The sequence below is a fragment of the Cebidichthys violaceus genome, unplaced genomic scaffold (assembly GCF_023349555.1).
Source record: "Cebidichthys violaceus isolate CVI_PGR_0920_01 unplaced genomic scaffold, fCebVio1.0.p SCAF_6, whole genome shotgun sequence".
Taxonomy (NCBI): Eukaryota; Metazoa; Chordata; class Actinopteri; order Perciformes; family Stichaeidae; genus Cebidichthys; species Cebidichthys violaceus.
The window spans coordinates 1,429,861-1,442,680 of record NW_027176816.1 but is presented as its reverse complement, the minus strand read 5'-3'; the positions used below and the strand labels follow the sequence as shown (position 1 = coordinate 1,442,680).

The following is a 12,820-nucleotide window of genomic DNA, read 5'->3' as shown; positions in this document are numbered from 1 at the left end:
AAGCTACACTTATAAAAGTTATACATTATATATATATATATTTTAACAAATAAAATCATAACTTGTGTAAAGTCTTCATTCCAATTAAGGTTTGGACGTTTTGCTGCTTTTCTCGCTCGTAGTGTGAACATTATATTTAACGAACAGACGTGTGAGTGGGTGCAATCGTGAAAGACAATAAGTGTATTTCCCAAAATATGCATAAAACAGAACTGAGCTGCACCGAGGATCGTTTATTACAGCAAAAACACAGTTTCACATTCATGCATCCTTCACACGCATGCAGTTCATTTACAGTTAACTACTAAAAGCATGAGAAGCATGAGACTATGTTGCAGTGAACTGTAAGGCCAAATGTCTTTCCATCACATTTAGGAGCTTCTCATTCAGGAAGTGGTCTTCACAGTAACGTCCACACAGTCTCTGGGTCTTTCGGTCCTCAGGTCTTAGTCTCTGCTATATTCTCAACCATCTCCTCCATGTCCATCGTGGACTCGTACGCCTCGGTGACCAGCTGTGTTTGCTGCAAGACTTCTGGCACAGAGAAACTCTCTGCCGCCTCGACGTGTCCCAGGTTCTGGTTGGACGCCACGTCCTCCATTACCGCGCTGCTCGACTCGATCATCACCCCCACTATGCAACTAGAGTCGAGGCCCGTCCCCGGGTGGGGCTCAGCGTTTGTAGGTTCCTGTTGGTCGGCGGTCTCCTCGGCGATCAGCGCGTCTTGCACTTCCTCCGTTGCTTCGTTCTCACCTGGACTCTCGCCGTCCACTTCCTGCACTATAACGTTCCTTAGTTTTCTCTGCCGGGGGTTGTAGTTCTCGGTGCGTTTGTGGATTTGAATGTGTCGTCGCAAGTGTGCCTGGAAGAGGAAGCGTATGGAGATGTGAGGGTCAGAATCAGTCAATTAATTGATTAGTCAATGGACAGAAAATGTATAATCCAATATATAATATTTGTCATTTTCAAGACAAAAGCCAAACACCCTCTAGTGGAAACTTCTCAAAAATTATTAATTTGCTTGCTTTTCTTTGTCTTTTGTGAACTAAAAATATTTTTTTGTTTTTGAAAGTAAAAAACGACATTGAATAATATTAAATACATACACAAATAAAACAAAATATTTACAAATGTCTTAGATATCCATGTACGCCTATATTTATTACTCTCAACCCGAATGTGCATATCTTTATTATTAAGAAAAATGGCTAAATTCATTATTTCAAATTGACATATTACAAAATGGAAGAAAACACTGGGGGTCAATAGAAGAAAAAAATATTAAACAGTTTATTTATTTAATTAATTAAATAAATTATAAGTGATGATTTGGTTCACTCAGCCTATATTCCATGCAGTGAGATTGTTTACCTCGTGTTTATGAGAAGGGGGATCTTCTGTTATCCAGTTATACATTTTTTGCTGTAACTGTAATGTCTCTCAAATCTGAGTATTTGCTGTTTTTCTCCATCTTCTGCGATAGTAAACTGAAACATCTTTGGGGTTTTGGACTCCTCAGCTTTGGGGAAACTGAACCAGGCATTTCTCACTTGTTTTGACATTTTTATAGATCAAACAATTAAGTCTGCAGTGTGGGCCGCAATAAACAACATCACACAGCCACTAAACACACTCGGGCACATTCCCTTGATTTAACTCCACACAAAGGCAACCATCCCTGTCCATAGAAAAGTGATTTCAAAAAGGATTACAGCGTGAATACCGCTGAACAGTGGTTGTAAACAGTGGCTCAGCAACAACCGCAGCAGCCTCGGTGACCTACTGGATAAGGCACTGGCCTCCTAAGTCAAGGATTGTGGATTTGACTGAAAACTGTGAATAATTGTTTGCAGCCTCTTCTAGCAAGCCTACCTGTCGAGTAAACTTGTAGCCGCAGTCGATGCACTCAAACTTCCTCATGCCCTTGTGGCGACGCAGGTGAACGCGAAGTTGCTCCCTCGCTGATGAAGGCAAAAACGAGACGAAGAATCACATCAGCGAGTCCTTGACTCCGTGCTCGTCGGGGCGCGCTGTATAAACGGCACGCTGTACGTCTTACCTTTGAAGGTTTTGCCACATATGTGACAGCAGTGGGGGCGGCCCTCCTCGTGTTTGCTGGCCTTGTGGCGGATGAGGGCGCCTTTCTCCGTGAAGCGCTGCTCACAAACGTCACAGCTGAAAGGACGCTCGCCGGTGTGCGTCCGGTGGTGTTTATCTAGACTGGCTGGTATTCAAAAGACAATGATTAATACAATACACATATCCTTTTATATATATATATATATATATATATATATATATATATATATATATATATATATATATATAATTATTTCTATTTGTTAACTTAACCCAGGGATTACTGTGACTGCAACACACAAAAAAAGTTGATATTAATAGATTTTGTCACTCTTAATACAATCCTACTTGTATTTGTAGGATAATCATGTCATCATGCTCTAAATATTGGAACTACAACGTAAACAGAAAGCATAATGTGACGGTGGATTCAGTGACTTACAAAGTGGGCTACAACTTAAGGCCTGTTTTCTTTTTTTTAAGCCTATATTTGTATTGATTTTGGCAAATTAGGCACCATTAAAAGCACGTTGAATTATCTATTTCTGTTTGTAATGCAACCATGGATGTATAGACTGCCACTGCATAACTTGGTGATTCTCAGGCACCTCTGGAATAGTATGGAGCATCTCTTTTTCATTTTTTTTGGCGGATTTATGGGATGTTTATTCAACGATGGACATTGGAGGTACTGACCTCCCCAGGAAGTGTCTGTAGCTTATGAGAGAGGGAGTGCCAATTTTGACTCAAATTGCCTCCATGAGGTGTGTGTGTGTGTGTGTGTGTGTGTGTGTGTGTGTGTGTGTGTGTGTGTGTGTGTGTCATCTAATCTATTCAACACGGTTGCGTTCACAGTGATGAAGACGGCAGCAGACCAGGAAGGATGGCTGATACCTTGCGTCCTGAAGGTTTTGCCACAGAGGTGGCATTGGTAGGGCCTCTCACCACTGTGTATACGCAGATGCATGTTTAGGTTGTTCTTCTGCGAGAACGCATGGCCACATACGTTACATACGAAAGGACGCTCATTTCTGTAAAGCACAACAACAACAACAACAACAAAAAAAGAGACTCAGACAACATGCACAAATACTATCAGCAGATGTACGGGTACTCATGTTGTTTAAAAGGCCCCTCTAGTCTGAAACCAGACAAAAGGAAACCTGTTCCAGTACCTGTGAATGGCTTTAATATGCATCTGCAGGCCGTTTCGACTAGAGGCTCGATGGCCACACTCCTCGCACACAAACGGCTTTTCGCCTCGATGTTTGGCTGCTTCGTGCACACGCAGCTCTGACCGAGTTAGGAAGGTTTTAGGACACTGTGGACACTGGAAAGTAAAACAACTGTTTTAACAGAATGAACCAGGCTTATGCATTGGAGTCAAAAGGTGGAAAAAATATAAGAAACCTCAAGCTTTGCGACACAATTCAAAAGCAGAAAATCACTATTTACTGGAGGTGCATCACCAGTCGGTAAGAACACTTACTGGATGTGGTTTGGGATAACCATGGACCTTCATCATGTGAATCGTCAAGTTTTTCTTGTGCATAAACTGGTCAGTACATATTGAACACTGAAAAGAATGCCACCATGTTAATAATATTTTGAAGAAACTCACTTTAGATTTGACATAATTATGCTGTGTTTATTAGGCAGTACCTTGTGGGGCATATTTCCTGTGTGGGACACAACGTGCAAACGTAGCTCTTCTTTTCCGTTAAACGTTGAGGAGCACGTCACGCAGGTGTACGTCTGTCATTTTGAACAACGGCACAAAAAAACCCCCACTTTCAAACACTTACTTATATCTTACTTGATATTGAAGACAGAATTCAGAGGTACTCGCCTGTACTTTAGCGCAGTCTCTGATCTCATGGAGCAAAAGATTCTCCTTCCTGAAGTACCTCTTTCCACACTTAAGGCACCCAAAGGGCCTCTCCCCTGTATGCCGCCTGCAAAAAGGGAGACACATTTGGTGGCTATTCTTTCAACAGTCGTCTGAAGTGAAAACACCGAAGTTGTATACCTGTTGTGGACTTTGAGATAGTATTTGCTCTTGAAGGATTTGTCACAGACGGGACACTGCACAGAATCCTTCTTGGAGTCTTCTTCCGCAGCCTCGCTGTTCTCGCTTTGGGCCGTTTTACTCTGGACTTTGCACTTCCGCGCCGTTGACGGGGCTGAGGAAACGGGCTCTTCAACAGGCACGTACTCCTCGTCGGTGTCTTCAGTGATCCCCACAAAATCCCCCGCATCGTCCTCTTCTTCGTCTACTTCCTCCAATACCTGGCTAACACCGACCTGCAAGTCAGTTATCTGCAAAACAGCACAACACAAGTGTCCTAATAATAAACACCATATATTTATCTTTAAAATCACCATCATTTTCACTTGCAGTTACATGCAGCAAATATCCAATCACTGTAATACTCATGTATTTTTACCTCAGCTTCACCAGTTGGCTGATCTGGGTTTCGGTTCCCTTCAACATCATCACCACTTTCTGTCTCAATGGGTATAAGCAGAGCTTTCTTGCTGACTTTTTCAGGGGCTGTAGAATCTGTGGTGGGGCCCTCGACAGTCACCAGTCGCCTGGGGCCCTTCACTACACGACCAGAGCGGGTGGTGGTGGTGGTGGTGGTGGTAGTGGCGGCCATGCTACAATTGGCTGTGGCAGTATCAAAGCTGGACTCATCTGTTGTGAGTGTAAGCAAGTTCTCTTCTTTGACTGAAGAATAAGGGGTTGCGTCTGATGTAGACTTTCTAGGTCTGCCTCTTTTGCGCTTCAAAGGCACAGGATCCGCAGAAGTTTCCTTGAACTGCTTACAGAGGGTGAGTGCTTCTGGCACACACAGGCTGGCCGCTGCATGCTGCACCTTCTCGAGGTTGTCAGGATCCAACTTCAGTTCTCCGGTGTAGACAAAGTTCAGGAGCAGCTCCAGGCCGTCATTGGGACACTCCTGCAGGCAGAACTCCGTGCACGGTGCCGTGGGCATGGTGGACTGTTGGAACAGTTCACTGAAACAGGCAAGGATGTTGCGATGGGCCAAGTGGACCACCCCGTCTCCTACATTTAACACCGCATCACAAAACCTCCCTACTGCCCTCTGCTGGTTCAGGGAGGACAGGACACGCAGTGCATGGTTGCTCTCTGCTGCAGGCATCCCTCCGGTTTCACTCTGCCGCTGAATGAGACACAAGGACATGATACTGTATCTATACAAAGTCACTTTACTTACTATTTGTAACCTTCAATACACAATTTACAGTAACAGTTTAGAATAGGGCTGCAACCAGTCATCTATAAAACGTCAGAAAATAGTGAACAATTCTAATTTCACAAAGCCCACATCTTCAAATTACTTAACAATTGATCAAAAACTATAAATACACACACACATATATATATATATTCTGTCGCTAGACTAACCATTCAAACTCTAATACAGCGGTTGTATGTTGTTTATACATGTATAATTCACCTTAATTGCCTGTAACCCCCCTACTTTTGCATGTAAGTACATAGAGAGTGAGTGTAAAACGGAGTCCCATTCATTGTATGGCCAAACATAAGATAAGATACAATAACATAAGATATAACTTAATTTGTCCCAAGGGATATTGTTGTCTAGCTGTTAAAATACAAAGGAGGAGAGAGAATATAGGATACAACATATCAAATATCAACAAGGTGCAAATCCCCAATACACACAATGCCAACAATATAAACAAGTTAACCTTAAGGGCCATATGTATGAGAACAATAATTGTAATTATGACAATTTCACATCTATGACGCTGCAAATACATGTACTTGTACAGAGTTCAATTGCAATTACAAAACAACATTGCATACCTGAAACAATACAAATGTTAATAAGTGATGGAATATTTTGGAGAGCTATAATATAATTTGCATCAGGTTAAGTTTCCTCGTTTTACAAGTTAAGCTCAACTAAAACAGTGGTAGCTACATTAAATAGATTGACTATTAAAATTAAGTTTTCTCGTAGACCAATATTTTCCTAGACTGCTCGTTTTTGTGACGTTGCCACTGATTGAAATGAAATTATTATAAAACCCCAACCTACCCAAGTTACGCACCTCAACGTTTATTTCCTTGCACACATTTTAAGACGATCCCTTAGCAAGGTACGCACCCGACAGCTGCATCCTGAGCCTCACATCTGCAAGATCGATAAAAACTGATTATTTATCTCTCATATTGTTAAGCTGCACCTGCTTCAGATGTACTGTAAATAGGTTGAAAACGTAGCAAATAAGCTAACCTACATGCTTCGTTTTCGTTTCTTGCAGGCCCCTAAAAACTGCAAAAAGGAAGAGGATGTGACGCTGTTTACGCGACCGAACCCCAGGGAAACTTGCTTGTTGTCCATTATTAAACATCCAGATGCACAGCAGTAACAATACAATAGCGACATGTATGATTTTTATTTGTAGCTACATTAAATTGCGTTCTCATTATTTGTCTGTGAATAGGCTAAATGCAGTGTAATTGTTTTGCCTAATAACGTAAACGTAAATAATAAAACTCCGGGTTAAACCATAGTCGACCATCTAGACGCGGCTTCTGTTAGTGGCTCACACATGTAAGCTAGCTTGTTAGCACACCGCCTCAGTAACAGTTGACGCTTTGGCTCCACATTAACCAGTTGTAAACGGTGTCTGTTTAATACGAAACTTCAGACTCATCTCTACAGTGCTGCGTTGTTTCTCTCCCACGCGGGGGTAAGTTTTCCTCCATCTGAATGCAGCAATATTAGCTCGCAGTTAGCATAGCTGTCAGGTAACTTCACGCCAAGTTTAAAATTCATTGTTGTCTGACAGCTAGTTCCTCTTTGTGGTGTTTGTGTGTATTTGTGTATTAATTGCTGACCCTCACGTGTTGACAAACTAACGTGCATTGTAAGAAATATAACGTCACAGCTAACGTTAGCTCGTTGTACTTTTCAGCGTGGTTAGCTTAGCTTTCAACTGCATTCGAATTGCTGTAACCTCGAGCTAGCTGTGGCTAATATGTTTTTAATATGCTAAATATTATATATATAATATGGTACATTTGCTCAAGCACTGTACTTTATTGCAACTGAAGCACTTTGAATTGCATTTCGAATACAGTTTATTAGTATTATAACGTTAACTGCCTTATTGTGTGCCTCTTTAACCACATGTTATTGATTCATTATTTCATAAATGGTAATTTGTTGCCATTCCTTGTTCGTGGAGATAACGTCATGTCCTTTCACATGCTAAGCCTTTCCTTGCCTCTCTCTTTTTAGGCTCTCCCCTTCTGATCTTCATCAGCAGCCTACATGAATAATTGTTGATTCCAGGAATCATGAAGGTGAATAAACTCAAACAGGTCAAGGGCCAAGCTAAATCTCTGAAGTGGAAGGACGTGAGGGGCAAAAGGTGCCGGCCTCCCATCACTTCCTCGGAGCTCATCTCCAGTCCGGTGATGGCCAGAATGGCGAAGGAGCACCAGGCGTCCGTGAAGAAGAAGCCCGCCATCAAGAGATTGAAGAGTAAGGCAAAGCCCGTCTCTGACGTAAAGAAACACACCCCTCAGGCTGGATCAAAGAAATCTCACGCGCACGCTAACGGGAGTTCAGCGTTTACAATGGACGACGAGTCAAATGACACGCAGGACTGGAAGGAGTATTCCAAGTCCATTCACGGGAACGGTGTGGAGACCTCGGGTGACCTGGACGATGTAAGCCCAGGTAGACTGGAGGGAGAGTCTCTCCATTACTGTGCAGAGAGAGACAGTCGACAAAACCACGCAGTGCTCGTCATGCAGAAGAATCAGGTGTGCTTCAGGATATTCTGATAAGTATCTGCTAACAATTAAAATGTATTTTTTTTTAATCCATTTATCTGACTGAGCATTACATTTACTCTCCCGCAGACCCTGTGTTTCCGTGGGAAGTGCCTTTTGACCTGTCTGTACGGTCGAGTGGAAGTGATGGGGTTCACCATTGAAGAAGGCCAGCAGTCATATCCACTCTTCTCCCCAGCCTCACACTGTCCACTCACCATTAGAGCTCTGGAAAGCTCTGACCAAACCAGAGACGACAGAACGGAGGCTTTACCCATTCTCCGAAAGTATCTGCAACCAGGTAAACGCAGAAGCAGGCTGTCCTGCTATAAGAGAGTGATGTAATTATGATATATTCACTTTTTTGCTTAGCTGCGTATTAGGACGCTTGCGCTACGAACTATATTTTTCTTTCTGTCTTGCAGCATCACGGAAGAAGTTGCTAAAAATGATTACGTCAAACTCCTCCATCATCCTACTGGAGCCCATGGAGACGCCTCTGACACGCTTCCTGTCGAGCTTCACCGATCTCAGTGAATTGTTCGACCCCCTCGCGGTGAGTTGACGGGATATTTGTACATTAAGCCTGCTGTCAGTATTCACCTAATCACAAACAAGTTGAACTACATTGAATTTGGAATAGAGCTGCAATCAGGAGATGATGGGAACTTAAGCAGAATTCATGTATAGGTCATTTTTAAAAAGTCAGTCTCTACATGTTTAACAGAAGCTTTTTTTTTTTTTTTTTTTAACTTGTAGAGTGAACTCATGTCGGCTGTTCTTGACACTCCACTCAACGGTTTGGGGATGATTCCACTGGGCACAGCCATCGAGGGCCTGAACATGTCGAAGAGCTACAGAGATGGTCTTAACATGGTTGTCAGCGCGTGCAGAGGTAAGCACACGTTAGACACGCTGTTAGACACGCTGTTAGACACGTTGCTTAAAGGTTATGGCAATTTGACATGTCGGCCTCATGTCTGCAAAAGTTTAAATGCACAGTGAGAAATTAAAAGCGTCTTGAAGCGTGTGAGCAAGTAGGAATTAAATGCGAGTCCATATTTAACATCTTGTCACTCGATGCTTGTTTACTGCCAGACATGAGAGAGAGAGAGCGAGAGAGAGCGAGAGAGAGAGAGAGAGAGAGAGAGAGAGAGAGAGAGAGAGAGAGAGAGAGAGAGAGAGAGAGAGAGAGAGAGAGAGAGAGAGAGCAAGCGAGCAAGCGAGAGAGAGAGTGTGAGACAACAACAACGCTCTTTTGTGCACTAGGTGCCAACCACGCGTAAGCATCGTCTCTGTGAGAGTCCCATCATGTCCGAATAAAACCACAACAGACATCTTTGTCTGAGTGACTATAAGCCGTCCCTTTTTAACAGACGGATGAAGAGAGCAATGCTATCTATTCCGTGTTTGGTAACGGCTGCACAAACCCTTACATTTGATCCTGCACTGACGCACGTCTGTCATTCATAGGGGACATGGACGGTTGTGCTGTCATCCTTGTTTGTGGTGGCAGGAACGTGGGCAAGTCGACGTTCATCCGCACCCTCATCAATAACCTACTAAATCAGTAAGTTCTCATTTCTAAATGTATAGTACTATTTAGTACTGTTTTTATTTTGATGTGCTAGATTTAGCGTGACCTAGTGTTGCATATATATACCTAATAGTACTCGAGATAGATCTCGGTCTTACGACTGGGCTCAATGCCATTTTTTGTATTTTCTAATGTTTTTCGTAAAAAAACTAATTGTGTGTGTGTGTGTGTGTGTCTGTAGCACTGCTAGTGTAGATTATCTGGAAGCTGACCTCGGTCAAACAGAGTTCACTCCCCCTGGCTGCCTGTCTTTGTCAACTGTCAGAGGACCACTTCTGGGTACGTAGTTAATCCTCTTGATGCTGTGAAGTCTGTAAAATGCTCTAAATCATTTCAACAGAATTGAATTGTTAGACTCCAGCTTGGCTGCATGTTTAATTCCCGTCAGCTTTTGTCATTCACATACACTGCAACACTTAAACTGGAAATAAACTGGAACACATTTGGAATGTTACATTTAACATGTCTATATTAAACACACATGGTTCAAAGTATCCTTTTTAGTACGTATTAAGTCCAAGTGTTTAAAAGAATGGTTTAACATTTTGGGGAAAAAAGCTTTTTCTCTTTCTTGGTATCAATCTTCCTGACAAAAAGGCTAAAAATAATATTTCCCAAAATGTCAAACTGTTCTTTTTATAATTTATCTGAACTGTTCTCTCCATGTGGGATTAGTGGACTTAAGTTGAGTTATATTTCCAGGTCCTCCTTTCACCCACCAGTGCACACCAAAGCACATGGTCTACTATGGTCATTCGTCATGCGAGACAGACTTGGAACGCTACCTGGACTCCCTTAAATCCTTGTGGCGTAGACGGTCCCAGACCAGAGAGACTCCCGTCATCATCAACACCATGGGTTGGGTGAAAGGTGAGCTCCAGCTCCCCTCTATGACGGAGTATGAACAACTTCTACTCGCTTGAATCGGTGTCTGAACGTGTGCTTGTACGGGGCTGTCCACAGGGTTTGGGTTTCAGCTGCTAGTGGACATGATCCGCTTCTTCCCGGTCTCGCACGTCGTCCAGCTCGGTCACAACGGTATCATCCAGTGCCCCGCCCTCACGCCGGACTTTCTGAGGACGGCACACGGCTGCCAAACGCACCCACCGGCCCAGACCGCTCTGGACGAATGCTCGGAGAGCCACGGTCAGTCCAGAAGTTACACTCACCTCATCATACAATCCGAGTTTCAAGGAGCGGGGCGCCAAGGAACATCGTAAGTACACCACCGTCGACCCTGTGTAGGCATTAACGTGTTTTAAACCCTTCATTATTACATCATCTTCTGCGGGTGTGTTGTGTATAGAAAACACCAGCGTACGAATGAGCACAGAGAGCTGTCATTGCTGGCCTACCTGAGTCAGCTGCAGTCTCCTGACCCCGGACCAATCAGATCTCTACACGCCCTCGTCCCGTACCAGGTACACGAGTCATGATGCTGCAGATGTATGTGTTTTTATTCGATCCATTTTTTTAGTTGCGTTCAACCGTTCTCCCTCTGACCCATAGGTGCCCCATACAGCAGTGGCTTTAGGTGTGATCCACTGTGAGGTAGTGCCCAGTCACATGTTTTATGCTGCCAATGCTAGTCTGGTGGGACTCTGCTGCCTGGGGGAGCAAGTCTCAAGCAGAGGGGGCCCGGTCCTGCTGTCCCAGGCTCCCATCTGCCCATGCGTGGGCTTCGGTACGTGTCCTTTTTATAAGCAGTTCTCTTAAGTTCTCGCAAAAGTCATAAAGTATCAAGGTGATAAAACAATGTTACGTATGTTTAAAGAGGACCTGGGGTCTCCAGGAACCCCCAAACAGAACATTAGGGTTTAGGTAATGGCTCCTGGCTGTTGAATTGAAATGAATTGACGTGCTAATGTGTTCCAGGTGTGCTCCGAGGTATCGACATGGCGCGAGGTCTGTACTTTTTGCTGACGCCTGTAGATCCCGCCATCCTTTGTAAGGTCAATTGTCTCCTCTTGGGGGCGATATCGCTGCCTTCCTGCATCCTCACAACACAGGTCAGAAGACTGCTCTGCTTTTGACGTATGAAGTTTAATTTAAAGCTCCATATTACCATTACTTACGGTCCCCTTTTGTCTCCGTTTCAGCCGGGCTTTGAAGGAGAGATGCCCTATGTCACTACGGACTACAGCTTTAATCTCTCTGGTGCAGGAAAGCTGCGAGTCTTCAAGGGACTGACGAGGTCCAGTCAAATGGGGGCGCAATGACATTTTCTACATCGCCCTGCCCTTCACCCTTCTCGAGCGGTGTCTCGCGCCAAACCAGTCCGAATTGGCCTTTTTGAATGTACAGAACTGAGGTTGAGCTGGACAGAACAGCCAGTAGCACAGACTCTGCAGGAGGAGATGGCCGCCTTCCCTTTTGACGGACTGTGTGTGTGTGTGTGTGTTTGATGGGTGCTGTAAGGAGCTTCTGTGTTTTCTGTCACATGGACAATAATGTCACACTTTGTACTTACGGCTCTTCTTTTGACGTCTCTTCATTGTGTAGTTGGCATTCCAAAGCTGCAAATGAATGCAAAAACCTGCCAGATATTAAATGAGAAACAACTTTTATTAAAACGTTGTGGTTTTCTTGTTTTAAGTGCTGTTTTAGAGCGACGTTGGCGTTCGGCTCATAGTCATGGATCCATGTAGATTTAGAGGCAATGGTACTAAAACCATTTTTATCAAGAAACGCCCACTGCCAAGACTCCACATGTTTCTGCTTGCATCCAACAGTCGAGTAGAGAACAGAGTAGAGCTAAGCAGGGATCTTTCCCCTGACATTTTGTTTGAGTTTGAAGCCCATTATGTCAGTATTGTGCTTTAATGCCAGTGGGAGGATTAACAGAAATGGTTCTATTTTTAGTGCTGATTAACTGCTGTGCATTTGGTATTGTGTTATTAAAGGGACACAAAAGCGGTCCCGTCCTCTTAAGTCATTCAATGCGTTTAGTAAATGCAACGTTTGTTTTCTTATCTAGGCTCTTTTGGGATATTAAATATAATATTTAGGGACTTTTTTTCTTTCTTGGTGCTACCGTTTGGACCTCAAGGGGGCAGCACATGTATGTTTGAGATTTTGCTCTGAGCAACAGCAGATATTCACTTAGAAAATATCTCAATGTCAGTATTAGAAAACTGTCAAAGACGATGGCTTATAATACTGAATAACTCAAATGTTTCATAACGATTTAAAAAGCAAATCAAGTCGAATCACAAACCTCATAAGAGCGACTTGTGACTGTATGTAAATGATCTGCCTGAGAATGGAAGCAGCACTCGGTCATAAATACACACACAGTGAAG

The 12,820-nt window shown here is 43.4% G+C and overlaps 2 protein-coding genes across 6 annotated transcripts; one reads left to right on the top strand and one right to left on the bottom strand.

Moving 5' to 3' along the window:
• Window positions 1-213: 213 nt before the first annotated feature.
• On the bottom strand, window positions 214-6,409 carry zbtb48 (zinc finger and BTB domain containing 48). Of its 5 annotated transcripts, none has more exons than XM_068732510.1 (12): window positions 6,376-6,409; window positions 6,174-6,269; window positions 4,527-5,267; window positions 4,109-4,398; window positions 3,929-4,034; window positions 3,742-3,834; window positions 3,569-3,655; window positions 3,255-3,409; window positions 2,974-3,110; window positions 2,060-2,224; window positions 1,873-1,961; window positions 214-862 (listed from the first exon to the last, which is right to left on the bottom strand). In XM_068732510.1, the coding sequence occupies exons 3-12, from the start codon at window positions 5,244-5,246 to the stop codon at window positions 440-442; spliced, it is 2,265 nt and encodes a 754-aa protein (XP_068588611.1). In that variant the 5' UTR covers window positions 5,247-5,267; window positions 6,174-6,269; window positions 6,376-6,409; the 3' UTR covers window positions 214-439. The 5 variants fall into 5 exon arrangements, with proteins under 5 accessions (XP_068588611.1, XP_068588613.1, XP_068588612.1 ...); XM_068732512.1 differs by having other exon boundaries at window positions 6,187-6,269; XM_068732511.1 differs by having other exon boundaries at window positions 6,372-6,404.
• A 66-nt stretch (window positions 6,410-6,475) lies between these two features.
• On the top strand, window positions 6,476-12,091 carry nol9 (nucleolar protein 9). The gene is made up of 13 exons (XM_068732516.1): window positions 6,476-6,831; window positions 7,383-7,912; window positions 8,012-8,222; window positions 8,347-8,477; window positions 8,681-8,816; window positions 9,395-9,491; window positions 9,700-9,797; window positions 10,221-10,388; window positions 10,482-10,734; window positions 10,825-10,939; window positions 11,028-11,202; window positions 11,394-11,527; window positions 11,618-12,091. The coding sequence occupies exons 2-13, from the start codon at window positions 7,442-7,444 to the stop codon at window positions 11,735-11,737; spliced, it is 2,109 nt and encodes a 702-aa protein (XP_068588617.1). The 5' UTR covers window positions 6,476-6,831; window positions 7,383-7,441; the 3' UTR covers window positions 11,738-12,091.
• The last annotated feature ends 729 nt before the right edge of the window (window positions 12,092-12,820 follow it).